Source organism: Solanum pennellii, chromosome 9 (assembly GCF_001406875.1).
Source record: "Solanum pennellii chromosome 9, SPENNV200".
Taxonomy (NCBI): Eukaryota; Viridiplantae; Streptophyta; class Magnoliopsida; order Solanales; family Solanaceae; genus Solanum; species Solanum pennellii.
Window position 1 is genome coordinate 79,934,585 of NC_028645.1, and position 26,798 is coordinate 79,961,382.

Here is a 26,798-nt window from a genome sequence, read left to right on the forward strand (position 1 = left end):
TTCCTAAACGAGAAGATTGCTATGAAAAGTCCTCTGTTTCTCTCTCTTCGTTCATAAGCCACTCTCCTTTCTCTCAGATCCACAGCTCCAACAATTTTTTCATCGCAAAATGCCAGTGAAACCTCTCTACGATCTCGTGAATTCGCACTTCTGAAGGTACTACAACATTCCAGAAGAGTCGGTATACATATATTTGCACCGTTTAGTTTTCTGTGTCGGCCGGACGGACGGAGTAGTGTGAATGGGGGGAGTACCGTCAACGCCGAGGTTTAACGGTGGTTCGAGGCCTCATGAAACGGCGGAGTATCTAATTGGAGCATTTATTGGCGAGAAATCGTTTCCTCTTGCTTCTGATTACTGGCAGAAGCTTCTAGAGCTTCCTCTAAATCTTCATTGGTCTTCGGATCGTGTTCAGCAAGCTTGCCTACACTTTGGTACCTAACTATCTGTAATTTTTTAAGTTGTTTATTTCCTTGATTATTTATTATTGAGTTTTGTTGGTGAATAGAAAAGAAAAAGTTTAGTAGTTTAATTGTGAAGTTAGCTCGCATATATTAGGTTCTGTTAGTTGGCGGCAACGAATATCTGTAATGTCGTGTAGAAACTTCTATTGATGAATGGAGGTTGCTAGAACATTCACATGTTAGGTTTAGTTACTGTGCAGCTTTCCGTGGTAATTTGATAGTTAAATAATAAGCATTTTATGTAAATTGGTAAAATTGAGTGAGTGAATTTTGACCGTCACTGTTTTGAGGTAATTTATCAGGTGTTGGATGCTCCAAACGTAGTGCATTGTTAGATAATCTGACATGGGTGAGGCAACATTTTTGGAGAGTCCGATCAGCATAGGTTGGAAGTGCCTAAACCAATAGAAATGGAAAAGGAAAAAAAAATCATAATGTGCATGTGATTCTTACCACTGTATTTTGAATTCGCCGAACTCTATAGTTGGCTCTTTTTGAGTATTTGTCAAATGCTTAGTGTCTATACTAGTTGTTAGGCAGTTAGGGCTGAAGCCAGCCATCAAATTTGCCACTTGTGGAGCTCTACTCGGAGTATTTTGTGCTCCTGCATACTCTATTTAATGTGGTAAGTAGCCTAGTTGACTCCCAAATCCTAAAACTGGAACTGGTCACAACGTCAGATGTCAACATAAAAATGCTCTATACCATTGATCCCCTCAGATGATGTTTTAGAACTTTTTAAATGCAATAGTCTTTTGATTCTGAAAATTTGGTGCATTTGCGCTTCCCAAGAGCCGGAGAAAGAAAACTCTGATGAAGATCTCTAAATGGATTATGCGTCAGTTTGAAATGGAAGAAATTGAATTGTAGTTTCCATGTCTAAATTTATTTTTTTTTTGACAAGGAATGTCTAAATTTCCTTCAAAAAGGGGATCATAATCTCCAATTAAAGAGCAAAATCTTCCAATCGACCTTTGTAAAATTTAAACGAACTGAAAGTTTAGGAGAGAGAGAATAATTTTTAGTTTGGTTTATAATTGTTCGAGTTTGGAGGAACACTGTGCCGTATAATTTGAATTTTGAGTATAATATGGCTTCTTACATATCCATCTACATATACTGTTAAATCTTGAAATGATAAAGGTTTTCCATAAGCTACTAGTTGATCAACATAAAATTTTGAAGGGGACAACTATTTTATTGGATGAATCGGATGTTCTTTTGATGTTTACTCTGAACTATTTTCAAAAAGTAACAAAGATGACCGAAGAAAGTGTTTACTCTCTGGTGACAGACAAACTTTAGTGTGTGTTATGGATCTGTTTGGAATACAATGACTACTAGTATGGAGTAAATAGGAGGAGATTTGGGAAGTAGCATCCCTAGGTTGGGTGCTTTTTGTAGAGAACCATATCTTTTTGAAAGGTTCTCTATTTAGTCTGCATCTTGTTGTGGAGTTTCCCCCGTGTTCTTAGTTACATATTTTAGATTACCCATTTTAAAATAAAATTTCACCTTTATTAGGAAAATAAAGCAAAAAAAGGTCTTGCATCAAGCTTGTGTGGTGCCTCAGATGAGCTAGAGCACGGAATACCTAGAAATACATTTGATTTCTGTTGCATTGAATGTGATAGTATATCTGGATCTCTATTTGAAAAAGTATATCTGGAATTTTTGTGTAATAATCTATAGAACAAGGGAGGTAAAAAAATGAGAATTGTTATTGGATAGGAGTACAAAGTGGGAGAAGTTCTCCCAAAAAGTAGAAACAAAATTGAAGATCAGTTATCCTAGGTGAAGTTACCCTGGAGCACATAAATTTTTTCCCTGAAGTTATTTATTGAAACAAGAAGAACTTCTAACTCCGGAAATTTTGAACAGATTCATGCAAATTGCTTAATTATTTAAGTTGATAAATCTATTTCTTATTGAAGACTAGTGCAAAAATTAGGTAATTCTACTTGGACCTCATGTTATGGAGAGTGTTAACTTCCTTCCAATGTTGTGCAAGTAAAAATTGTACTCTCTTCTCTGCATTCATGTGCTCCCTTAACATGCGGACGACTACTTTCAGGAATAATGAACTTAGTAGTTGGTATTAATTTCCATATTGCATTATTTAAAGCTTAGAATTTTATTTATTTTTGATAAAATGATGTAAGCATGAAAGAATTGGGTGAAGCATACTGTGAAACATGGTACTCGTTCTACTTTTCATGTTTTACGTCTCATGCTACGCATATTGGGTTGTAGGTATTTTCTTGCTTATATATAGTTATAAGTTGTAAGATGTCGCTCTTTCATCTTTTATGACTTATCAGCAGGCTATTAGCACTAACCATATTAATTCTTTATCTGATCTTCTTATTGTGTATTTTCTTTCTATAACTTCCCTGTTTAATTTTTCCACAGCCGATTCTTGCTCATGAGTGGCAACAAATTATTTCGATGTTTATTCCACCTTTTTTTTTCTTTTGTTGTGGGGATGGATGGGGAGTGGGGCATGACGAGCTCATGCTATGATCTTCTAATACCATCTGCTGTTTCTTGCAGCTCAGAACAATTGCTACACAAGGCATCTTGCCAAAATTTTAATTCACCTATCTTGGTGCTTGGAAGAGTGTGTTTCTACAGCCGATGCTTCTTCATCAGCTTATGTGAAAGCTCTCAATGCAGTCTATGTCTCATCTGTTTTTCTGAAGCACCTCATTGAGAATGCTAAAACTGACAACTTCGAAGATCTATACATGTCCCTGAATGAAAGTGAGGAAATTCCAAGTAATGTCCCTAAAGGTAATGCATTCACAAGATGATTCATTCATTTTTGGTTAGTGGGACTTCTCTGATGTTCTTATCTATATTCCTCTTTCCTTGTTCTCTCTCGGAATATATCTTCTTTTTCTTTGGAGGGCAATGGGGTATGTAGCAACTTAAGTGATCACTACAGTATTTCAACCTCTATGACTTAAACAAAGTGAATGTGTATGCTAATTGTTCTAAAATCTAAAATCGTGGATTCCTTTTTTATTTTATAAGGTATATATATAATATAGTCTCTTCTAAACATCATATTCACTGTTCAAAACAGTGTTACTATGTAGTCTAATTTATGAAAAACTCGAATGATTGTCTCCAATTATAGTTCAATTTTTTTTGGACTCATATTAGGGTAAATTAAGAAATTTTCTGTTGCTTCATTATGGATGAAATTGAGCAATACCTTTGTGATGACCAAATGATTCTTTAAGGTTCTAACTCATATCTCTTGTACCGCTGATTTCAGTAGTTGAAGTTGAGCCATACCTTAGTAGTGACCGGTAAATTCTTCCAGATTCCAACTTGTGTCTCTTATAGAGCTTATTTCAGCGGGGGTAGCTTTCATAAACTGTTCTTTGCTGATTTTGATCTGGTTGAGTCTCCTACGTTTGGGGATCACTTAATATTTTAATCTTTATGCTCAGAGATGTCCGGGAATCCATGTCCTTTACTTCCTTATTCTTACCACCATTCCTCTTTCATTTTCTTTTACAGAACAGAGTAGTGAGCATCTTGTTGTGAATAGTGTGCTTAATTTTCTTGGCAGGGTAGATGTAAGGTATGTTGAGCTTTGTGCAACAAATATCTTCTCTGATAGCTTGTGAGTTGTTTTCCTAATATTGTGTGGTTCTTGTGACAGCTCTGATACATATCTTCTACATTACGAGTTGCTTAATTTCATGCTTGTTGCGTTATCAACTCAGCTTCTTTCTGGGCCGTCACTTGGAGCTGATGATATTCATCCTTTCTTTGATGCAGCAATGTCTCAGGTCATCATTAGTTTCTCTCAGTAGATATCTCTAAAAATATTGAAATCTTATCTATTTGTTCTAGTATTTGCTGCAAATTCCTTGGCAAGCATGAGCCACTTCTGAATGTAATTTTTTTTTTCTTCAGCCAACTTCTTTGGTCAATCTGGCTATACGTAAGCTGCTTGTTAACTACATCACGCGGCCGCGTTTCCCTCTGAAGGCTTCATCGTATTATATATTTTCTGAAGGATATCGTCCTGGAGTTTTACAGAGAGTTGGCTCTGTTGCAGGTAGGATCAAGTGATTAATCCCCCCCCCCCCTCCTCCTCCAGTGTGTAGCTCATCTCCTTTCTCCCTTTTAACCACATCCATTCATATCTGCATTCTGTATGATCTTTATATTTATTTGCTTAGCACAAGTTTGGTTCCTATTTGGCTATTTATAGCCTCATTCCCAAAATACCCATTCTATAAAATTATTCTTATTCTTTTATTCATGTATGCAGCATTACATAGTCATTGTTGAATCCTTCCATCCCCAATTCACTCAGTTATTAGGCCTTTTGTTTAGTCACTGTGCCGTCCTATCATTCTCATTGAAGCTTGCCTTTTCCATTGACTTGCAGCAAATCTCGTGCTGCTGCCGTTGAATTTCTTTGCAAGTTCAAGCAATGAAGCTTCCAGAAGCCCATTGGCAGACAACAGTCTTAATATTTTACTCATCCTTGTTCATTACCGCAAGAGTCTTGGCATGGACCATTTCAAAGATAAAATTGACTACAGCAGTCCAGATTCACTACCAAAGGAAGAATCCTTCTTTGAGAATCCTTACTGCAAGGCCCTTGAGAATGCTCGGGATATTGAATGTTAGAACGATTCATTTTCCGTTCTGGTTTCCCTTTTGCTACTTCATGAATTTTATTCATGATTCTAAGCTTTTTTTATGTTCTCTCAAGCAGTTGATCGTGTCGATGTTGAGGGGAATGCACCTGGTGGTCCGGTTGTGAGATTACCCTTTGCTTCTCTTTTTGATAGCCTTGGCATGTAAGTGTTAATCTATCTCACTTGTTGATCAAAGGTGACAACTAAAAGTTGCTTACACTGTACAATAGTAGCTCCTATTTTAATATGAAAATTGGCTATGCACAAGGAGTTTATTTATGACCTTCTATATCCCCGTGGCGGAGAAGATGTTCTATTATTATAATAATAATACTACTTCATATTATAATCTTCTTTTTCCTGATAAGTAAGGTGAAATTTTATAGACTTATCAGCATAAATAGTATGCTGGTATGAAAAATTGAGTAGCATAAAAATAGTTCTCACAGATCATGTAGAGAACTAATCAGTTGATCATGACTCTACATTGTGACAATCTTATAAATCTGCCATGCTGGTCCAAAAGCTAAAATTAAGAAATACAATTGAACATAAGAATACATTGTCCTCTGTCTTAAAAAATTTGTGAAAAATTGCTCTCTTCTCATATGATCCACCAAATCTTTGCTGGTATTGCATTCTAAACTCTTGAATGTGTGCCCTTCAGACTCTTCTTTGCCAGCCTTTTAGAAGCTCCAATGTGGCTCTTGGCGTAGTCTTCTTTAAACCCAAAATGTCAAAAACTGTGTCCCAAAGCTGTGCGGTAATCTTGCAATGCAAAAAGAAGATTTCTGTCTTCTGGATTCTCTTCACAGAAAGTAGGATCTACTAAAATGATCAGCTTCGTTGCAAATTTGTGTTTGTTATGATCTGATGGCATAAAATATGTTTATTTGTATATTTTGATGATATAATTGTTCACATACATCATTTGGCTGTGGTTTGAGCGAGTGGGCTTGCAACTATGTTTTCAGGTGCTTGGCTGATGAGACTTCTGGACTTCTGCTTTATTCACTCGTTCATGGGAATTCAGATTTTCTTGAGTATGTGTTGGTGCGGACTGATCTGGATACACTGGTAAAATATGATGGCTTATGTTATATTTTTATTTCTTACTGATTAATGACAGTTGCTTGTGGATATCACTCCCACCAATCACTTTGTAAGGAAATCAAGATTTTAGAGTGTACATGATGGATAAGGAGAGTATCAACAATAAAAGTGTAGCTAGGCGTAGTTTGATCTCTTGCAACTACTTGCGAAGCAAGTTGCTGTATTTATGGAATTGAGGTCTTGATAATAATGTGGACTGTGATCCTTGTTTATCTATTAACAGATAGTTTTTTGCGTTTTGATGAAGAGCAGATACATGGTTATCCATTAGCAGATACTGAATTTTTTCCACATATTTTTCTTATCCAGTTTCCAACTTCCTTTTTGAGAACCTCACTTTCCAACTGTTCTCGCGTTGCTAAATATAATTTTCTGCCCCTATAGTTAGAATTTAGAATCTTACTGTCTGTTTGAATAAATCAACAGTTGATGCCTTTGCTCGAAACACTGTATAATGCACCTAGGAGGACATCCAATCAGATATATATGGTGCTGATTATCCTTCTTATACTTAGCCAAGATTCCTCATTCAATGCCAGCATTCATAAACTGGTAAATAAAGAATCTCTCCACCTTTTTTACATGTAAGCCTGGACTATCTTGATTCTACATCTTTCTGCAGGTGCTGCCCAGTGTTCCATGGTACCAAGAGCGTGTTCTTCATCAGACCTCTCTTGGTTCTCTTATGGTCATAGTTTTGACGAGGACAGTGAAATACAACCTATCTAAGTTGCGGGTATGATATGAATCGTCTGTTGGTTTATTATTTGCACCTTCTTTTCATATTCTATCTCTCTACTGTTTGTTATCTCTTTTATCTCTTCTTGGGTGGGAAGATAAATTGTTTCTTGATATTTCTGGCAGTTCTACCAAACATTTATTTTACACTCTTTAACTGTTACACCTATCCTCATCATGATGTACTGTCATGAGGCAGTATTTTTAGTCATCTACTGATACATCTACTTGAATTGCTCTAATAAGCAATTTGGGTAGAGCAATACAACTTCATGGAATTGGATCCTTGACTTCTTTTTGAGCACGGGGTGCATAATTAAAGTCCATCCTCTTTACCAATTTTGTGTCTCTTTTACTGGTAATTTGTTGGTGTGTTTCATGATGAAGTTGATCAAACCATGAAAGCCAATTTCAAGCATGTGTATTCTGATGCATTTAACAGGATGTTTACCTTCATACAAATTGCCTTGCAACTTTAGCTAATATGGCACCTCATGTACATCGCCTAAGTGGTTATGCATCACAACGTTTAGTGAGCCTATTTGACATGCTTGCACGCAAGTAAGTTTCTTGTTCCTTGTGTTTACTAGTGAATTTAAAAAAAAATTTGGTTGATTGATTGTTATTATGATCTTGTTCTATAATGTAGGTACAACAAATTGGCAGAGATGAAAAATGATAAGATGCATGTGCTCAATGGTGAATCAAAGGAAGAAAATAGTCTCCAAGAAGACACGGTGCTTCACACTTGGCCTTTAGCATCATTTATACTTTCTTTATTAATTGCTATCATCTAGCATAATTGGTACTTGATGGCATTAAAGTTCTTCAAATATTTTTGCAGGCAGCTGAGCTGCATATTTATACCGACTTCTTAAGAATTGTTCTTGAGATATTAAATGCTATTCTGACCTATTCCTTGCCGCGGAATCCTGAGGTATCAGTACTTTTGATCATCAATAGTTGTTTGTTCATGAGGATAAGTTGCTTGTTGCAGCTTTTATTAATTGCATTCCAAAACTGGCAGGTTGTTTATGCAATAATGCACAGGCAGGAAGTTTTTCAGCCATTCAGAAGCCATCCACGGTTCAATGAACTGCTTGACAACATATTTATGGTATGCTTATTCTTTTGTGTTTGCAGTTCCTATATTTTTGAAAAGGGGTTCCTTGAAAGTGGGACTTACTTTCTACTAACTGAAAATAGTTCAGTAGTGTAGTGTGGAAGGCATTATGATTTTGTGATGTTATTTCAAGGTTTTGGACTTCTTCAACAGTCGCATGGATGCCCAAAAGATGGATGGGGAATGGTCTGTAGAGAAAGTACTGCAAGTGATTATTGTTAATTGCCGATCTTGGAGGGTTGACGGACTAAAGGTAGAATGCTAATTCATTTAATAGTTATGCCAACTTATGATGACTTGATTGTATCTGATTATCATATTTGTTGGACACCAGATGTTTACCCAATTGCGTTTCACATATGAACAAGAGAGTCGTCCTGAGGAGTTCTTCATTCCATATGTGTGGCAGCTGGTGTTGTCTCGGAGGTTGGTTTTTATAGTAAACACATTCTTTTTGTTATAGTATCCTTTAATTCCATGTGCTTTTCCAAGTTTTATTTTTTTGTTTTTCTCAATGTTTTGTTTTGAAACATGTTATTGATTGAATCATATACAGCACAAGTGGATTTATCCTCCTATGCCTATTTCATTTATGGTTGCAGATGTAGATTTTCCCAATTTGTAACTCATTTGTTTTCTTTCTTTTCTGCAGTGGTCTCAACTTTTCTCCTAGCAGGATACATCTTTTCCCGGCTGACCTTCCTCTCCAAGTAAGTATGCTTGCTTATGTACTTGATTCGACCCATCTTATGTTTTGTCTATGGTTGTGCTGGGGGATTTTGATGGATGTCAGGATATTTTCTTGACCATGTTAGAAGGTTTTCCTTAGTACGGTTTACTTTTTTGACTGAATTAATATGGTTTGTTGAGCCTGGATTTATGTTCACCGGGTTTCTCTGTTTATTGCCTTCTCTTTTGTATTTACAAAGTGTCTCTCTGTCTTTCTGTTTGTGTTTTGTTTTTATTATTTAGATGTCCAAAGCCATCTTTTGTATGATTTCCTGCTCTTATAAAATGTCAGAGTATGGTTATAATCCTGTCCACAAAAGATGACACAAGCTCGTCTTTGTGGAATATTACATATATGGCCCCCTTAAATTTAAAATTGTATGTTCATTTACTTAATCAAAAAAATAAATTAAAATTTATGTTTCTTCAGGATCCTTCTATGTCATCTTGGGAGTTTGTTCGGCATTGCATTTCAAAATAATTTGTTTCGTCCCTCTTCAGTTTCATTATAAATTTACTTGACACTAATGTCGAGCATGATGTGTGTTTTGGAAGGGTAGAAGTGTTATTAATGTTTTTACTGGTATGTAGTTTTCTGATTATCATGGTTTTTGAGTATATCATTCACTGAATCGTTCCGTGTCTGAAACAGGATAATGGCAAGGAGGTTGAAAAGCCTCAGAAAGGTGACATGAAAGGAAATGAGTTAAAGATAGAGGTACCAGTTTGACGGGTTGTCGTCTCAGAAGGCTACACGCTGTGTAAATACATACATGTATCTATAGATATGTATTCTTGTCATTCTTTTCTGTTCATAACTTAAAAGAGTAGAAGATTTCTCTTACAGCTGAGTGAATTGAAATACCACCAGTATAATAAATAAGAAGTATTGGTCAAGGTTAGGATTATAATATAGTTCTACAAGGCAAAACAATTTCCATTATATAAGTTTTGAAGAAGGAAGCTATGCTATCTGATTACCATTTTGTGCTAAGTGTTCAACATGAAGCTACTGTTGAAGTGAATATATCCTCCAGACTATACAAGTTGGTGGTTGTCAATAGTACACTGTAGGGCAAATTTTTACCTTTTGCATTTGTCGAACATTTTGGATGATAAGTTACACGATGGTACAAAGATTATTACATCAGTTGGTTTAGCATTTGAAATTGTTATTGATATTTAGTGACCAGTATATGTTTGTATCTGTGTTAATTAGGTAACAAAGATGTGATATAGCTACTAAACTCAAATAACAGACCAACTAATAAGTACTTAAAAGTGAAAATGAAAAACTTTATATATTTTATTATATAAATACTTAGACTTGGAAAAGCCCAGCTCCCTTAACATATTCAGTAAAAGCTAAAGCAACTAATCCCAACATAGCAAATCTTCCATTCCAGATCTCAGCATCAGCAGTCATAATCCCATCCGATTTAGACTCAACAGTAACTCCTTGGAACAATGGGATTAGTGAAGCCAAAGTCAGCAATGCACTTGACCCCAAGAACCATGACAATCCACCATTTGATAACTGTGCAGATAAATCTGCACCGTTAGCAAGCTCCATACCAATGGCTGCTACAAATCCAATCATGGCTAGCCTACCGTTAATCCTCTCAGGTGCCGGCCCACTGAATGAGAATATATCGATGAAATTGGTGCTTGGTTTTGGCTGTTACACAAGAACACGTGTAAAAAAAATTAATAAAATGTCTTGAATAAATGCACTTGCCATCGATGTTATGGTTGAAAATAGACTCAGGCGTTTGAATTCAATTTCACCTATAATTAATTTGTCAAAAATGAATTCAAAAGCTATGTGAACCTTTTAAGAAAAAAGATACCAACCTTAGCAGGTGTTGGCTTGGGAACTGCGGCAGAGAAATCAGTTGAAGGGGTTGATGACTGCCCTTTCTCACCCTCCTGCAATTTTTCAAATTTACATAATTTGAATCTCGATAAATAAAAAATATATCGTAATCTGAAAGTACTGTTTCTTTTTATAAAAAAAAATGAAAATAAAAAAGAGTTTTAAGATCTATACACCGACCTCAGCCATACACTTAACACTAACACGCGAAGTCCTGTGAAGGCGTGGCAAGTAACAGCTAGGAACAAACTGATTCAACCCATTTTTACTTTGTGACAACTTAACTGGACTTCCCAAAATTATAGATTGCATGGCAAATGAAGTTGTCATATTTTTTCTTCTACTAAAGAGAAAATACTTTACTTTTCAAAGGTTGAACAAGTATTAGTATTACTAGTGAACAAACCCTATTAATTTACTTTGATATACTATTTCTGCAAAAGTTGGTGGGCATTTATAATGTGCTAAGAAAAGGAGAAGACAAAAGGCGTGGATATTTTAGGAGCCACGTAATTCAATTTTGGGCCTCTAAAGATACATAAGTCACGTGGACTCATTGAGCTTTTACAAAAAGTAACGAGGTGATGTGGCTTGCTAATTCACCCCATATATGTCAAGAACCTCCTAGAAGTTACTAGGACTTATTTATTGCATGATTGGAGTAATTTAATGAAGGGGTAACTTTCTAGAACTTTTTTAAGTTAGAGCTCCGATTAAATTTGTATCGCGCTCTAGGCCCATTTGGGAGGCGATGCTCCTAACAAAATTTTTTCCGTATGCAGGGCTCCAATCTGAGACTTTGATTAAGTGTGAAATACTCTCATCAGTGTACCATAACCCATATTGATACTTCATAGAAGTTAATTACTATGACATGTGTTTTGCAATGATTTGGACTATTATAAATGAAGGGGGTAGGCTAATTTTATCACAATTCTTATATTAATTGATTATATATAATCTAAGATTATTGTAAAATAATTGAGAATGAAAATATAAAAAAATTGTTTTTGAAATAATGAACGAGCAGAAGTGCAAGTAGAAAACAAAACATGATATTGTAAATGCGCATCCGGGGAATCGAACCCCGGTCAGTACCGTGGGAGGGTACTATGATACCACTACACCAGATGCGCTTCGTGTTTTGCAATTCCTTGTTGACTCTATATAATTTCATCCTTTTAATTGTATGCAATTAAAGTCGATCCAGGCACAAGCAATATCTCACCATGCAAAGTGTTGGAGAAACAAAAGGAGAAAATGTTATAAAATCAAGCTCATGGAAATATAAATATAAAAGATGAAGACAAGAGAAGTAAGATGGAAGATAAGACTTTCTTCTTATTCAAGTGTGTACTTCAAATGGTGAGTAATATCTCTATTTATAGTGTTGAGATATCACTCCCAAAGGTCACCAAATTAATAGATACATGTTTATCCATAGTGGATCATATCACCTTGGAAATTTACATGAATACAAGTAATTCATGAATATTCAATGGACAATTCACTTAATTAGTTCAATGGATTTGTAACAGAAAACACAATATAAGAATATTTGGTCACATTTTTTTTTAATCCAAGATTCTTTAACTCCATACTCTTTCATAATCCATACATCTGCGTAACTCATCCCCACATAGTCATAGTTACAAAACATAGACGGATCACTTTCCAGATCTATTAAACTCAAATATAAGTACTTAAAAGTAACAATGTAAAGTAAACTACTATATATTCATTTTATATACTTAAGACTTGGAAAAGCCCAGCTCCTTTAACATATTCAGTTAAAGCTAAAGCAACTAATCCCAACATAGCAAATCTTCCATTCCAAATCTCAGCATCAGCAGTCATAATCCCATCAGATTTAGACTCAACAGTAACTCCTTGGAACAATGGGATTAGTGAAGCCAAAGTTAGCAATGCACTTGACCCCAAGAACCATAACAATCCACCGTTTGATAACTGTGCAGATAAATCTGCACCGTTGGCTAACTCCACACCAATGGCTGCTACAAATCCAATCATGGCTAGCCTACCGTTGATCCTCTCAGGTGCCGGACCACTGAATGAGAATATATCGATGAAATTGGTGCTTGGTTTTGGCTGTTACAGTTTAAAAAAATAATAATAAAATGTCTTGAATAAAATGCACTTGCTATCAATGTTATGGTTGAAAATGTTGGGTTTTATTTACACTGATTTCTTACCATAAATATATTTTCCTTTTAAGAAAAGGTTTTGGATTGACTAATCATTTTTCTGGTAGGAAAATGTTTAGGACTCTATAAATAGAGAAATGTTCCTTCTAACTTAATCAATATTCATAATGTGATCTTAAAGGCTTTGAGAGTTTTGGTTAGGGGGGAAATTTATGGGTCACAAGCTTGATACGTTATCACTTGTGTGAACCTCCCATGTATCACGAGTGAATTGGTTGAGGTTGTTTCTCTCTGTATTTTGTACTCTCATATTTATTGTGGAATATTCATTTCTTTTGTGGACGTAGGTCGATTGACCGAACCACGTTAAATCTTTCTCGTTGTCTTCTTGCTTGTGATCTTTCGAGGTTTGCTTTGCTAGCTTCCGCATTTACACCTACTTATTTCCGGTTCTAACAGAAAAATGCCTCTATAGACTGAGGCGTTTGTATTCAATTTCACATATAGCCTAAATCATATTATTTAATTAGTCATAAATGAAAAATATGCTTAATGTTAACTTTTCAAAAAAAAAAAAGATACCAACCTTAGCAGGTGTTGGTTCGATAAATGAGAAATACCACATAAATTAAAAAAGAGTTTATAAGATCTATGCACGAACCTCAGCCATACACTTTACACGAACGCGCGAAGTCCTACGAAGGCGTGGCAAGTAACAGCTAGGAACAAACTGATTCAACCCATTTTTACTTTGTGACAATTTAACTGGACTTCCCAAAATTATAGATTGCATGGCAAATGAAGTAGTCATATTTTTCTTTTACTTTTCAAAGGTTGAACAAGTATTACTATAGTGTACAAACTTATTACAATTCAATTTGATTATATGTTAGTGCAAAAGTTGGTGGCATTTATAGTGTGCTAAGAAAGGGAGAAGACAAATGGGGTGGATATTTTAGGAGCCACGTAATTCAATTTTGGGCCTCTAAAGGATACATAAGTCACGTGGACTCATTGAACTTTTAGGGTCCGTTTAGTCATGGGATATGATATCATAATATGAAATTAAAGTTTTGGATATGCAATATAAAACTTTTATATTGTATATTTTCTCATGAACATAAAAATTTTATAAGTTCTAAAATTATTAAAATAGTCCCAATTGTTTATTCAATATTATCACATAAATGAAAAATCATAAAATCGTATAATAAATTATTACAAAGTTATTTGTTCTCCACTTAAGTAATTGTTTCATCAATATATTTGAGTAAAAAATGAAATGCCTCTCACGGGCTCTTCAAGATTTTATTACTCAACAATCGTGAAGTGTGATTGAAAGTGACTATATACTGGTGAGAATAATAAAATTTATGTCGGTCAGAATAATAAATTTTAAAAAGTAATAATATGATTATAAATTTTATGTACATGTGAAATAAATGGTTACTAGATAAATGTGAAATCATGAGATGAAATAAATTTTTGGAGAATATGATATAACATCTCATGATATGAAATCATGAAAAAAAATCATCATAAAATTACATGTTCAAACGCTGATTCCATCTTATGATACCATATCCTTATATGGTACCACATGGCCAAACGCCTACTTAGCAACAACTAACAAGGTCATGTGGCTTGCCAGTTTACCCCATATATGTCAAGAACTTCCTAGAAGTTACTACATGTGTTTTGCATGCTTTGGGTAATTAGATGAAGGGCGTAGACTAACTTTATCACGGTACTTATATTAATTGATTATTTATTATTTAAGATTATTGTAAAATAATTGAGGTAAAAAATAATTATATTTTTTTGACATATCTATATCAAGAAGAAATAAAAATTAATTTTTGAAATGCAAAAATGCAAGTAAACACAAATCGCACAACAAGCATAATAGTTGAACGCGCATCCTAGGCCCCGGTCAGGACCGTGGGAGGGTACTATGATAACACTACACCGGATGCGCCTAAACAAAAGTATTGAAAATAGTCATTAATTTGACGAAAATTATTAGTTTCGTTCTCGATCTACAAATAATTTTAAAATCACTCTCTAACTAAGTGAACTTAAGAAACTCCTAATCTTGCCACATGAGTGAAATACACCCTTAAATTTTCGTCAACTTTAATAGTGTTTTCAATATTTTTTTTAGCTTTTAATAAAAAGTCTCGCGCTTCAATAGTTAATTATATCATAGGCAGATCTCAAGTATATTTGAGTTCAGCTAGCCAAACAGAAAAATATTATAGAAACCACTAATAATTTAGAAACAAATCAGTAATTCACATCAAGTTGACAGTATTCTCAATATATCTATCTAAGCCGATTGATATATTGGACAAAAATATATACCATCAAGTATCCTGATAATGTGTATGCTCCTTTTATTTCTCAAACACTTTACATGTAGAACAAAGATGAAATGTTGCTTGTGTCTGGATCGACTTTAATGGCACAAAACACAGATGATGAACCTATCAAATATCCAAATGTTACCCCATGTGGTCACTGTGTTGGGATAACTTCTACATTGAAAACCTAATTTGTCCCCTTTTACTGAATGAACAAAGCACAGAACAAAAATGAAGGCTGCAACAACTCAGATGAATAACTACACTCTCACTCTCTCCCCTCTCTTCCCTTGCCTCTCTCCTTCCTCTTCCAATCTCGCTCGCCTCTCTCATTCCTATCTTATTCTCGCTTACATATGTACAATATACAATTATCTAATCGATATACATATACTATTCACTTTTCTCCCACTTTTTGCCCTCTCTTGTCTCTCTCCTCTCAGTCTCGCTTGCCTCTCTCCTCTTAGACTATTTTTGAGGTTTTATATGTGAAATTTCCTCAAAAATAAATACTACAAAAAGAATAGAGTAAACAAGAGCCTAAAGAAATACACGAGTAGAAGGATTCTTGTTGAGACTTTCACAAATTAGTAGTCTCCTCTCTTTTGTGAAACTCCCAAAGTTTTGTTTCCCTTCAGCTTCAACTCACAAAACAGAGTAAATCCCACAAATTATTTTGCTAAATTTTTTCATCAAATTCAATTCTGACAATGTCTACATTGCCAACAGACCTCATTTTTGATATCCTCTCGAGACTTTCTGTTAAAACCCTTTTGAAATTCAAGTGTGTTTCGAAATCATGGTGTAGTTTAATGAATTTGTCAAAATCCATCTTAGTGTATCTGCTAAAAACAAAGAATACACACATCACAGGCTTATATGGACAGAGACTATGAATTTGTTCACTTGTAGTGATATCAAACAAGACCTTCTTAAGGAATGTTCTGTTAGCAAATTACATAATGATTCTGTGATTGAGTCATTAGACTTGAATTATCCCTTGAAAAACCCCGAACTAAGGATTTGCATTGTGGGTTCGGTTAATGGATTGATTTGTCTTGACATTGAGGATAATAATTTGATTTTATGGAATCCACAGGAAATTGCCTGATTCTAGACTTAGATTATGTGGTGGTTCCCGTCTCGATAGAATTAATAGTGTCATGTATGGTTTTGGATACGATGAGTTAAGTGATGACTAAAAGGTTGTAGGTGTGCACACACATTATCCTCTGATGTTAAGAACAACTAATTCCACAGATTGAAATGATACAGAGGCATAGAAAAAGTACAAGACGTCTATAACCAAAACTGCAGGTGGCTGGCTATTGCCCTTTTTTCTTCATTTCATACCATTAAATAACAGAATAACAAAAGGGTATTTTTTTTTATATTACATAACAAGTTCTACTCCTTTCTCCTAATACTTCCCAAAACATAACACCCCATTTACATCTAAAACTCCTGAGATGCAGAGCCAATATCACCCTTCCCAGAGCCAGCCTTCTTAGGCAACAAATTCTGGTGAATGTTGGGCAAAACACCTCCATTGGCAATGGTAACTTGACCCAAAAGCTTGCTCAACTCCTCATCATTCCTCACAGCCAACTGAATGTGCCTAGGCACAATTCGATTCTTCTTGTTGTCTCTAGCAGCATTTCCAGCCAACTCCAACACCTATATCAACACAAACTTAGAATTTCATCTACGTTTCACAACTATCTATACAAAAATTCAAAAAAAACGTGTAGTTAATTTCAGCTCTTTTTGGAGAAATTGAACAGTTTAATTAAGAAATCTATCAATCAACAGTTGAAATCTCGCTAATAAACTAAAATAAACACGATTGATCTAACATGCAGAAAGCTTTGAGCATAAATAAATCAAAAAATAGCAAAGTAAATTACCTCAGCAGCGAGATACTCAAGGACGGCGGAGAGATACACAGGAGCACCAGCACCGACACGTTCAGCGTACTTTCCTGCCTTAAGGAAACGAGCGATCCTACCGACAGGAAACTGAAGACCAGCTTTTGAAGATCGGGAAACCGATTTCGATGCTTTCGGCTTGCCTCTTCCGGCGCCGCCTTTACCTGCTCCAGCACCTGAAGACATTTTTTTTCTCTGACCAAAAAAACCCTAACCCTAACCCTAGATTCGGAGTTGCAGAGACAGAGAGAAGGAAGAAGGTGAAATGTGATACGGAGGATTAGAGGAAGTAGAGTTATGTATATATAGTAATGTATGGTGTGATCTGATTGGTTGAAAAAAAGGTACCAGGATTGCCATCGTGGAAATGGCGGTACTTTTTAATTTTTGGAATACCCTCTAATATTTCCCTCCGTCTTTTATTATAAAAATATTCACAAAACTTCAAATGAAAGTACTTCCTTTTTAAATTTTTTTTACAGTCATGAATAATTATATGAAAAGTGAATTACAAAAATTGTCAAAAAAAATGGAATAGATATTAAGCAAAACAAAAAAAATATTTTCTTCTCTATTTTTCATGAATTTTTTACTAATTAAACCTCACTATAGTGATTTCGAAAGTTTCATGACCTTCTTTATAAATAAGATGTTATCGTATATGTATATATAATTGTTATAAATAAAAATATGTTGAATTAGAGAGTATATGAGTATAAATGAAGCAAATATTAATCGTCTTTTCTAGTGAAGTAATGATCATAACTTACGGACATTATTTTAAATAATTGAATACATTTTTCTTTTTCCTTTTAGATATTTTACTTGAAATTTACTATGTACATGATTTTAATTTTAATGATAGTTATTAAAAATATTTAATCTTTTTAATTTATACGTGACATATGAAATATTATTACCTGATATTTGAGTATAACTATTATCTAGAAAAGTAAGTATAAAAGATTGATTCTGAACTATTCGTGAGAGACGAGTGGATGCTCTTGTTGAACTCTATATTTACCTTTCTTTTTGTTTCCGTTTTGTATCGGTACCACAATGATTCCTCTCTGATATACAAGGCAATTATTGAGAAACTGTTTCTAATAAATCCTCTACCGATGAAAAAAAAGGTTTTACAAAACAGGTTTGAAGAAAGACAAAAGAGAGTTAAAGAAGCATATATGAAAATATCAAAGAAAAGAAAGATATTTAACCACAAATAGTAAAATTACCCAATGTAAGAGTAAGAAATAAAGTAAATGTAAAATAATAATAGTACTATTCATAGTACTGGTAGGAGAACAACAACAATACTATTTTAAATTGATTAAAGAAAAATGTTTTATAGCATAAAACTTGCTTGTGGGAGCCTAACTTAGGAATGTCCATATCCTGGCAATTAAATTGACAAGGGTTACACAATCAAAGGATGAGTTCACTTATTGAAACACATAATGGTGATTTAGTTCATTTACACTAGTAATCACGGACGTGATTATACTGCTTTAATGGTGTATTAGCAAACCGATAATCGTACTTTGAGATCACTGCATCATCTCTTTCTCCACACACTTCACTAATAGGAATTGAGTCAGTAATTTCCTTCAAATCGTCCGGTGTAAGTTTCACTCCTAGAGATTGGACATTGTCATTGAGGTTCTTGATCTTTGTTGTCCCTGCAATACAGCAGCAGCGTATTTCAACTCATATAAAAGGTTAAACAAGACACCACTAAATTATTTCGTCACATGGTGGATGGAAGGGGAGGACAACTAGTCTTGAATACGCGTACATTTAGACACATGAAAGTATTGCAGTAGAAAATGTAATTTGATGTGTATAAACATTTGGTAATGTACCAGGTATTGGAACCACATCGTCTCCCTGATGCATAAGCCACGCTAAAGCTAGTTGAGGTGGTCTGCAACCATGCTTTGCTGCTAAGTTAGCGAATTGTGAGTATAGAACTTTGTTCTTCTCCAAATTCTGTTCATTAAACCTTGGGTGTGAGCCCTGAAGTAAAAAAGAGACTCAAATAAGAAACCTAACTCCACGCCTTCGCATTCATCTTTATCGAACTCCCTAGCATGTAATCAATTGTTTTTAGAACCATGTATCCCTATTTTACACTATGTTGCTATATTACAAAAGCGACATAAAAGTGGCTGGCTGTACCATTCCCTCTGTCAGTTCCCTCTATTAATATGGTTGTACCAAACAATAAAAGGTGAATGATGAACACTTTATAACTAGATGACAGTATCCATGATATATGACATGCAATAACTACCTCACTGATACCCTATGTTGGTCGGACTCTTCAAAAATGTCACTTGGATGCATGTCCAAGAGTAGTGCATCTTTAGAGGATCCGACATGGCTGCAGCTGCATTTTTGGAGAGTCCGAACAACATAGCTGATACCAGTATTGACCATGATCTTCATAAGCTTTTCAAGCATTTACTTACCATTATACTTCCCGTAGGCAAGCTTTCTGTGACTGCCTTCCCTGCAAAGAAACCGTGTCCGAGAGGGCTATACGCAACAATCCCAATGCCTAGTTCCCTGTATTAAGGAGGCAAGGAAAATATTAAGGATATGGCTTAATTTTTGAGAGGAAGGAAAGTTATTAATTTCGAACATACCTACAAAGCGGAATTACATCCTCTTCTATATCACGGGTCCAAAGAGAATACTCCAATTGTACAGCAGTAATGGGATGAACAGCATGTGCCCTCTTAATTGTGTCCACACTGGCTTCCGATAAGCCAATGTACCTAATCTTTCCCTCCTCGACTAATTTCTTGAGTTCCCCCATCTTCAATCATTAAGTTGGTTCAAGTAAATCAAGTTCCCCTTGTACTACATACATCACAATTGGTAAGAAGAGTGGATAAAGATCGAACTTACAGTTTCCTCTATTGGCACAGTTCTGTCTATTCTGTGAGGATAATATAGATCGATGTAGTCTACATCAAGCCGCTTCAGACTTTCTTCGCAGCATTTCCGTACATATTCCGGAGTGCCTTTGACATGAAACTGGAAGCCCTCAGAAACTAACAACCCAAATTTGGTTGCCAGTTGGACTTGCTCACGAGGAAGTTGCTTTAGTGCCTGGTTATCGCGAAATGACAATTAACAAAAAGAAAATGTGATAGTGTAAAGAAAGAAAAACATGTCTCAGAAATACTAGAGTGATTTTATTGGTCAAAAATCTTCAAACAGAACATTTTATCCATTCTTTCCATCATCAAACCGAACATACCTTTCCAATCATTATTTCGTTGTCGCCTTCATGCCCATATAAATCGGATGTGTCAAAGAAGGTGATGCCTTTATTGAATGTTCCCTTTAAGATTGAGCATCCAGCTTCATGTGACAGAGGAGTATTTAATATTCCAGAAAGTCCTAAACAACCAAAGCCTAGTTTCGAGACCTAGCAACAATAAAAGATTGAGCTAATTGTTTAAATTTCTGTTATACATCATAGAAGCTAAGTACTCTGTTGGCTTTCTTTTAGCAAGAATTTTATCATCACTCGCAAAAATTTCATAATTTCTAGATTGAACAACCTTTTTCTTCCAATAGACAAAAATGCATTAATTTCTCAGTTCAGTGAATGGCTCGAATAACTATAAGATACTCAAGGAGAATGAAAAGAGGGATTAACTATAAGGTTTTTGACTCAGTTTTGTTGAAGGCAAAAAGCTAAAAAGAAAAAGAAATATCAAGTTTTGGGATAGGTATAAACACAAGCAACAACAACAACAACATACTATAAGATCGTGATTGGATCCACATATGTTTAGTAAAGAGAATAATCTTTATCCTTTGAGAATAATAAAGAACGAACAGTGTTCAATTGGAACATCCAGTATAGTTCCACAAGTGAGGTTACGAGTGAGTATGGTTACGTAGACCGTACCCTACCTTTGTGGGGCACAGATACACAAAAGTAAAGATAAATTCATATGGATGTCCCCTGGGTATAGGGTAAGGGGATTTATAAGTTGGAGAATTGAATCCTCACCGATAAAGTTAAAGTTCAGATAACCAATCAACTAAGCAACAAAGATTTCTACTTCCATTCATATTGATGCTCATTTGAAGTTTAGCTACAACCTTGGTATCATAATCTTCTTCTCTTACTTTTTTCAAATTAAAATAGTCAAACTCTTAAACCATCAAAATTTCTCTAACTTTTTTTTAATTAAAAAAATGGCTAATACAAAATTTCAAGAATATAACTTTAACTTGGGAAAAAGGTGGGAAAAGATAATATGTTTACAGTGAAGCTGTTTACATGGTAACCCAGAAAGCTAAAATGGACTCCGAACACAGCTTCAACTTCCAAAAATCACAATTTCAAGTTTCAAATTCAAAATCTATGCTCAAATGGGGGCTAATTGATTGTCACAATTTTTTCTACAGTTCCAGTTCCAGTTAAAAGAATGCAAAACTTAAAAACAAACAAACAAACAAACAAACAAACAGAAATTGAAATCATAGCTGAAAAATTGTATTACCTCAAGCCCTTGTGTACCCAATTTTACTTTAGGAATTTGGATTTGGGAGTTGTGCTCCATTTTCAAACACCAAATGCTTGATTAGCTGCTATAGCAGTGGCCAAATTAAATGGGAAAAAATGATTAACTTTTTCTTTTACCTGTTGTTTTTATAATTAACTTTTTCTTTAATAATTTTTTCAACTATCTCTAATTTTACTTTCTTATTTTATTTTAAAATACATGAAAATTTTAATTTGGCCACATTTTTAATGAAAATTTTAATTTGGCCACATTTTTAAAGAAACCGACCATTCTTAAAAAATGAAGTGTTTTTTTTTCAATTAACCTACAAGGTAAAAAACATCACCAATTTTAACACAAGAAAAAAAGTATTTTCTTTGTTTCAAAAAGAATAATTGTATTTCCTTATTAGTCTGTTTAAAAAATAATGATCTTTTTCTTTTTTAGCAACACTTTAAATTTAACTTTTCACGTGATATGTTTAATACCACATGATTAAATGACATTTTGGTATATTTGACAAGATTAAAAAGTCTTTTTTTTAAAACTACGTTTCAAGTTAAACTAGATTATTCTTTTTGAAACGAAGGAAATATAATCTACGTAGTATAAACGGAGGGAGTAAAGGAGTTTGGGGAAAAAAAGCAAAACAATAATATTGCAAACTATATTCTATAATAAATGTCATTTACTGACTTTCATAAGGGAAAACTAATTTAAACCATTGAAAATCACTTAAAAATTAGATGATAATAAAAAATAAACTATGCACATTAATTTACATATTGTATTTTATTAAAAGTTAACACTGACACATAGAACAATTTATCATTTGAAACAATCAGATATGAAAGTATTTTAGTAGACCTTAGCTTTATATACAAATGATATAAATATAATTTATTAATTCACATTTGGATTATAAGGTAACCCGTTAAGAAAAAATCTCAAATTATTAAGAAATGATAGCCTGAAATTTTAAAAAATAAAATTATTATTGAAACCGCTAAGCCAATAACACATCATCAATAACATAATAACTTTATTCGATTAGAATTGTTAATTTCGGTTCTATTTTGAATCGAACATGCACCAATTGATTCTATAAACTAAGGCAGCTACTTCTGCCCAGTTACTAGTACCAGTGCCAAGTTATTACATAAACAAGCACTAGTTTTCCTTCATGCAACATAGTCACAGATTCACCTCCTCAGGTTCCTTATTTACAAGTTCTATATAGATTTACTTTAAGGAATTTATTTTCCGGTTTTTCAAATTATTTTGACCGAACCAAACATGAGAAAAAACATAAATCCTCCATATCAAACACAGCCCATACGATTTCTCACCAACGCGTATCAGCTAACCGATACTCATACTTAGACATCACTCCAGACTCTCTTGCTCCACAGACTTCACTAACGGGGATGGCATCCGTGATTTCCTTCACGTCTTCTGGTGTAAGCTTCACTGCTACAGATTGAATATTGGAATTTAGGTTCTTAATCTTTGTTGTTCCTACAACACATTGGAAGTATGATCAGAAATGCCTCAACTTTTTTAAAACAGGTCCAAGGTTAAATGATATATTGCAGTTAACAAACGAACACCACGATGATCAAGAATTTAACAAGTTGTATCACAACAACATCTCGAGGAGGGGAATTCAATTAACTAATAGAAATAGTAATTTGATTTGCATAAATGTATGTGAATGGAGAAGGCATATTACATACCAGGTATCGGAACCACGTCATCTCCCTGATGTAGAAGCCAAGCTAAAGCTAGTTGAGGAGGTGTACAACCATGCTTTGCTGCTAAGTTTGCAAATCTTGTGTAAAGAGCTTTGTTCTTCTCCAAGTTCTCTCCGGAAAATCTTGGATGAGAACCCTAACAAAACAGAGAGATTGAGATACCTAGACGTAATTTTCCCAAAGAATGACATGATAGACGAATATTTACACACACAACTATGATAGATGGTAGAACGAAGAAGTTCTAGGGAAGTACTATGCAGTAGAAAAGATGCATAATAGACGAAAACAAGTTACATAAAAACGTTATGAGACCAATAATGTTATGTAAGCGTCAATGCTAAGTGTTAAGTTGGCAACATGGTGCCGTTCAAATGTAGGTGTTAAGATAGACGTGGAAGAAAGTTATCATGTTTGACTATGTTAGCTAGGACGAAGAAGGTGTGACATAAGAGTAGTAAGCTTGCACTCTCTTCCCGTCAACTCTTCAAACTCTTGTGGATGTATTACACACTACTTTAGTTATACCAAACAATGAAAAGAGAATGTCGATTACTTCATTCATACGAAATAAATCTGAGAGGACCGGTCTGATACCTGACATATACTAGGAACTACTGCAATTACTTACCATCAGACTTCCCTCAGGCAAGCTTTCCGTGATTGCCTTCCCACCAAAGAACCCGTGGCCAAGGGGGCTGTATGCAACAATCCCGATGCCTAATTCTCTGTATTAAGGAGGCAGAAAAATCTATTACACAATTCTTGAAGTTCTTTCTGATATCTACAGATAGCTTAATGAGTAACCAGTCATTAAAGTGATCTTAATCTTTGAGTGACAACATTCATCAGATACGAGCATATACCTACAAAGTGGAATAACATCCTCTTCTATCTCACGAGTCCAAAGAGAATACTCCATTTGTACACAAGTGATGGGATGAACAGCATGTGCCCTCTTAATTGTGTCAACGCTGGCTTCAGATAAGCCAATGTACCTAATTTTTCCCTCATCCACAAGCTTCTTCAGTTCTCCCATCTTTTGTATCGTGAAATTGATTCAAGAAAATCAAATTTCTGTACAACATATTATCACCATAGGCAAGAACATGGATAAAAGTAGATACTTACAGTTTCCTCTATAGGCACAGATGTGTCTGTCCGGTGCTGATAATATAAATCAATGTAGTCCACGTCTAGACGCTTGAGACTTTCTTCACAGCATTGCCTTACATATTGTGGAGTGCCTTTGACTTGACATTGGAGGCCATCTAAGTCCTCGGAAAATATACACCCAAATTTGGTTGCCAGTTGGACTTGCTCACGAGGAATCTGCTTCAATACCTGGTTATCTCAAAAAGACAATTTAGAAACAAAAACATTACTTACATGATAGTTTTAAAAAAGGAACAGGTCTCAACAACATCGAGTGATTATATGACTCTAAATCTTCAAACACGCAACACAAAAAATTGAACAGTATACTGATCAATTAAGCATATACCTTTCCCACCATTATCTCATTGTGACCGTCATGCCCGTATACGTTAGCAGTGTCAAAGAAGGTGATGCCTTTGCTGAATGCTTCCTTTAAGATTGCACACCCAGCTTCATGTGACAGAGGATCATTTAAAAAGCCAGAAAGTCCTCCACAACCAAAGCCGAGTTTCGAGACCTGGAAAGACGATTAACTAATGATTTAAAAGTTTCTAGCATAGAAGTAAAACTTTGCCTTTTCTTTTAGCATAAATGTTTTTCAGATGTCCCATATCTCAGACCATCGCGAACCTAAAGCCCTTTTTTTCAAGAGCAGAACTAAGGGTGTCAAAAAGGTTGGAGTCTCTCAATTAAGTGAAATTTTGGAGGCTGATAACGAATAAGTAACGAAAATGTTAGTGAGATAAATGGACATACACAAAATAACTATAATCATAGGCGAAAAGGCGGAGCCACATGCAAAGAAGGGATGCAATTTATCAGAAAGTTATACAGCATAAACAGGCTAAAGATGAATCTTTTTGAGCATATACATAAAATTTTGAATCCCTTGACATAAGAGAAATACATGTTCAAATCCCAGGTAAGTCATTTTTGATTTTTTAATCTCTTTCACAGAAATCCTGGTTCCGCTACTGCATAGGCGGTATAGTACTCAAGGGACTAATCATTATTACAGAAATGAAATGAAGAAGGACAATAAACACTGCCTCAATAAAAACATCAAATCTTAATATGTGAAGGATAAACCTCAGAATTTGACAATATAATCAATTTTAGCAAAAATATTTGTAGTATAATCTTTTCGTCCTCATAAGGGAACCTTGAGCCCATGACGGACCAGAATTTTGACTAAGGGGTCTCAAAATATAAAGAAATAAAATCGCATCGAAGCTTAAAAGTGTCTATGTAACATATATATACATACAAAAAATATTGTTATCTCGATACACAGTATAATTTTCTGAAGAAGGGGTGTATGTGGCTCGACCATTGCCTTGAGCAACGGTCAAGTTGTCTCTACGTGATCTATAGATCACGGATTCAAGTCACGAGAGCAACCATATTAAAGTAGATTGTCTACATCACACCCCTCGTACAACCTTTACCTAGACCATACTAACTCGGGATGCTTTGTGCATATTTAAAACATTTTCCTCCTCTAAAACAATAGTCCTAAACATCTATTGCTATTACGCAAAGATTATGCTAAAATTTCAAGACTCCAATTATAAATTCAAAATAGGTAGAATGAAAAAAAAAATATCTACAATTAAATTGATTGAGCTTTTAAGTTGTATCCAGCAAACCTAAAACTGATACTGCTGCAAACAAATTTAACACAAATCAATTGACTGTCACAAAGTACTACTAATTCTTTTTCTCTTTTCCATAAATTACCAAAATACAAGTTAAAAAATAAAATAAATCAAAACCTAAATGAAAATTGAAATCAAGGTTAAAATAATTGTAAGTTACCTCAAGACCCTGGCTACCCAATTTGACTCTTGGAATTTGAATTTGTGTGTTGTGCTCCATTTTTTTTTTTGTGCAGACTGCTAAATTACAGTACCAAATGCTTAAAAAGAGTTGCTTAGAAAAAGAAGGGAAAAAGAAGTTGAAAAAGCTACTAATTTGTCAATATTTGGACATGAATATATGCTTTATTATTAAGAAGAATATAAGTGGGGACAAAAATTCCATTTAGAGTTTAGTCATTGTCTTACTAGTGAAGTGGTGATAGATTCTATTTGACTATTCCTCTTACCATTCACACTTGGTTAGAAAGTGAATTATTAATATATTAAAATTAGCAAAATTAATATTTCTTCATTGCATGGATCAT

At 34.6% G+C, this 26,798-nt stretch overlaps 6 protein-coding genes and 1 non-coding gene across 7 annotated transcripts; 1 reads left to right on the top strand and 6 right to left on the bottom strand.

The window, feature by feature from the left end:
- Positions 1–9,862, top strand: LOC107031238 (dymeclin). The gene is made up of 18 exons (XM_015232529.2): positions 1–434; positions 3,018–3,257; positions 3,996–4,059; positions 4,141–4,270; positions 4,398–4,542; positions 4,879–5,118; positions 5,212–5,296; positions 6,109–6,211; positions 6,674–6,799; positions 6,870–6,983; positions 7,428–7,546; positions 7,635–7,722; positions 7,830–7,922; positions 8,013–8,102; positions 8,242–8,361; positions 8,443–8,534; positions 8,761–8,818; positions 9,490–9,862. The coding sequence occupies exons 1-18, from the start codon at positions 242–244 to the stop codon at positions 9,565–9,567; spliced, it is 2,178 nt and encodes a 725-aa protein (XP_015088015.1). The 5' UTR covers positions 1–241; the 3' UTR covers positions 9,568–9,862.
- Positions 9,863–10,105: 243 nt separating this feature from the next.
- Positions 10,106–11,151, bottom strand: LOC107031239 (early light-induced protein 1, chloroplastic-like). The gene is made up of 3 exons (XM_015232530.2): positions 10,894–11,151; positions 10,692–10,766; positions 10,106–10,515 (listed from the first exon to the last, which is right to left on the bottom strand). The coding sequence occupies exons 1-3, from the start codon at positions 11,041–11,043 to the stop codon at positions 10,159–10,161; spliced, it is 582 nt and encodes a 193-aa protein (XP_015088016.1). The 5' UTR covers positions 11,044–11,151; the 3' UTR covers positions 10,106–10,158.
- A 627-nt stretch (positions 11,152–11,778) lies between these two features.
- On the bottom strand, positions 11,779–11,849 carry TRNAG-CCC. The gene has a single exon. It is a non-coding gene; the product is annotated as a tRNA-Gly (tRNA).
- A 329-nt stretch (positions 11,850–12,178) lies between these two features.
- LOC107031240 (early light-induced protein, chloroplastic-like) lies at positions 12,179–13,764 on the bottom strand. Its single transcript, XM_015232531.2, has 2 exons — positions 13,540–13,764; positions 12,179–12,822 (listed from the first exon to the last, which is right to left on the bottom strand). Exons 1-2 carry the CDS (start codon positions 13,687–13,689, stop codon positions 12,457–12,459), a joined length of 516 nt encoding a protein of 171 aa, XP_015088017.1. The 5' UTR covers positions 13,690–13,764; the 3' UTR covers positions 12,179–12,456.
- A 2,775-nt stretch (positions 13,765–16,539) lies between these two features.
- Positions 16,540–17,453, bottom strand: LOC107029381 (probable histone H2AXb). Its single transcript, XM_015230780.2, has 2 exons — positions 17,149–17,453; positions 16,540–16,918 (listed from the first exon to the last, which is right to left on the bottom strand). The coding sequence occupies exons 1-2, from the start codon at positions 17,353–17,355 to the stop codon at positions 16,697–16,699; spliced, it is 429 nt and encodes a 142-aa protein (XP_015086266.1). The 5' UTR covers positions 17,356–17,453; the 3' UTR covers positions 16,540–16,696.
- A 1,013-nt stretch (positions 17,454–18,466) lies between these two features.
- LOC107029607 (perakine reductase-like) lies at positions 18,467–21,839 on the bottom strand. Its single transcript, XM_015231039.2, has 7 exons — positions 21,699–21,839; positions 20,438–20,608; positions 20,083–20,286; positions 19,818–19,990; positions 19,641–19,737; positions 19,032–19,185; positions 18,467–18,848 (listed from the first exon to the last, which is right to left on the bottom strand). The coding sequence occupies exons 1-7, from the start codon at positions 21,756–21,758 to the stop codon at positions 18,649–18,651; spliced, it is 1,059 nt and encodes a 352-aa protein (XP_015086525.1). The 5' UTR covers positions 21,759–21,839; the 3' UTR covers positions 18,467–18,648.
- Positions 21,840–22,723: 884 nt separating this feature from the next.
- LOC107031655 (perakine reductase-like) lies at positions 22,724–26,588 on the bottom strand. Its single transcript, XM_015233097.2, has 7 exons — positions 26,432–26,588; positions 24,960–25,130; positions 24,587–24,799; positions 24,322–24,494; positions 24,087–24,183; positions 23,438–23,591; positions 22,724–23,219 (listed from the first exon to the last, which is right to left on the bottom strand). The coding sequence occupies exons 1-7, from the start codon at positions 26,489–26,491 to the stop codon at positions 23,047–23,049; spliced, it is 1,041 nt and encodes a 346-aa protein (XP_015088583.1). The 5' UTR covers positions 26,492–26,588; the 3' UTR covers positions 22,724–23,046.
- Between the last annotated feature and the right edge of the window lie 210 nt (positions 26,589–26,798).

Excerpts from the sequence above, each read along its gene's own strand:
- LOC107031238 (XM_015232529.2), top strand. The coding sequence starts at position 242 with ATGGGGGGAGTACCGTCAACGCCGAGGTTTAACGGTGGTTCGAGGCCT. Across the intron at positions 4,271-4,397 it reads TTGATGCAGCAATGTCTCAG|CCAACTTCTTTGGTCAATCT; the intron begins GTCATCATTAGT and ends TTTTTTCTTCAG. Across the intron at positions 7,547-7,634 it reads TTTGACATGCTTGCACGCAA|GTACAACAAATTGGCAGAGA; the intron begins GTAAGTTTCTTG and ends TCTATAATGTAG.
- LOC107031239 (XM_015232530.2), bottom strand. The coding sequence starts at position 11,043 with ATGACAACTTCATTTGCCATGCAATCTATAATTTTGGGAAGTCCAGTT. Across the intron at positions 10,767-10,893 it reads GTGTTAAGTGTATGGCTGAG|GAGGGTGAGAAAGGGCAGTC; the intron begins GTCGGTGTATAG and ends GAAAAATTGCAG. Across the intron at positions 10,516-10,691 it reads CCAAGCCAACACCTGCTAAG|CCAAAACCAAGCACCAATTT; the intron begins GTTGGTATCTTT and ends CTTGTGTAACAG.
- LOC107031240 (XM_015232531.2), bottom strand. The coding sequence starts at position 13,689 with ATGACTACTTCATTTGCCATGCAATCTATAATTTTGGGAAGTCCAGTT. Across the intron at positions 12,823-13,539 it reads GTGTAAAGTGTATGGCTGAG|CCAAAACCAAGCACCAATTT; the intron begins GTTCGTGCATAG and ends AAACTGTAACAG.
- LOC107029381 (XM_015230780.2), bottom strand. The coding sequence starts at position 17,355 with ATGTCTTCAGGTGCTGGAGCAGGTAAAGGCGGCGCCGGAAGAGGCAAG. Across the intron at positions 16,919-17,148 it reads TTGAGTATCTCGCTGCTGAG|GTGTTGGAGTTGGCTGGAAA; the intron begins GTAATTTACTTT and ends GTGTTGATATAG.
- LOC107029607 (XM_015231039.2), bottom strand. The coding sequence starts at position 21,758 with ATGGAGCACAACTCCCAAATCCAAATTCCTAAAGTAAAATTGGGTACA. Across the intron at positions 20,609-21,698 it reads TGGGTACACAAGGGCTTGAG|GTCTCGAAACTAGGCTTTGG; the intron begins GTAATACAATTT and ends TATTGTTGCTAG. Across the intron at positions 18,849-19,031 it reads CGATGTGGTTCCAATACCTG|GGACAACAAAGATCAAGAAC; the intron begins GTACATTACCAA and ends GCTGTATTGCAG.
- LOC107031655 (XM_015233097.2), bottom strand. The coding sequence starts at position 26,491 with ATGGAGCACAACACACAAATTCAAATTCCAAGAGTCAAATTGGGTAGC. Across the intron at positions 25,131-26,431 it reads TGGGTAGCCAGGGTCTTGAG|GTCTCGAAACTCGGCTTTGG; the intron begins GTAACTTACAAT and ends TCGTCTTTCCAG. Across the intron at positions 24,495-24,586 it reads CTGTGCCTATAGAGGAAACT|ATGGGAGAACTGAAGAAGCT; the intron begins GTAAGTATCTAC and ends ACGATACAAAAG.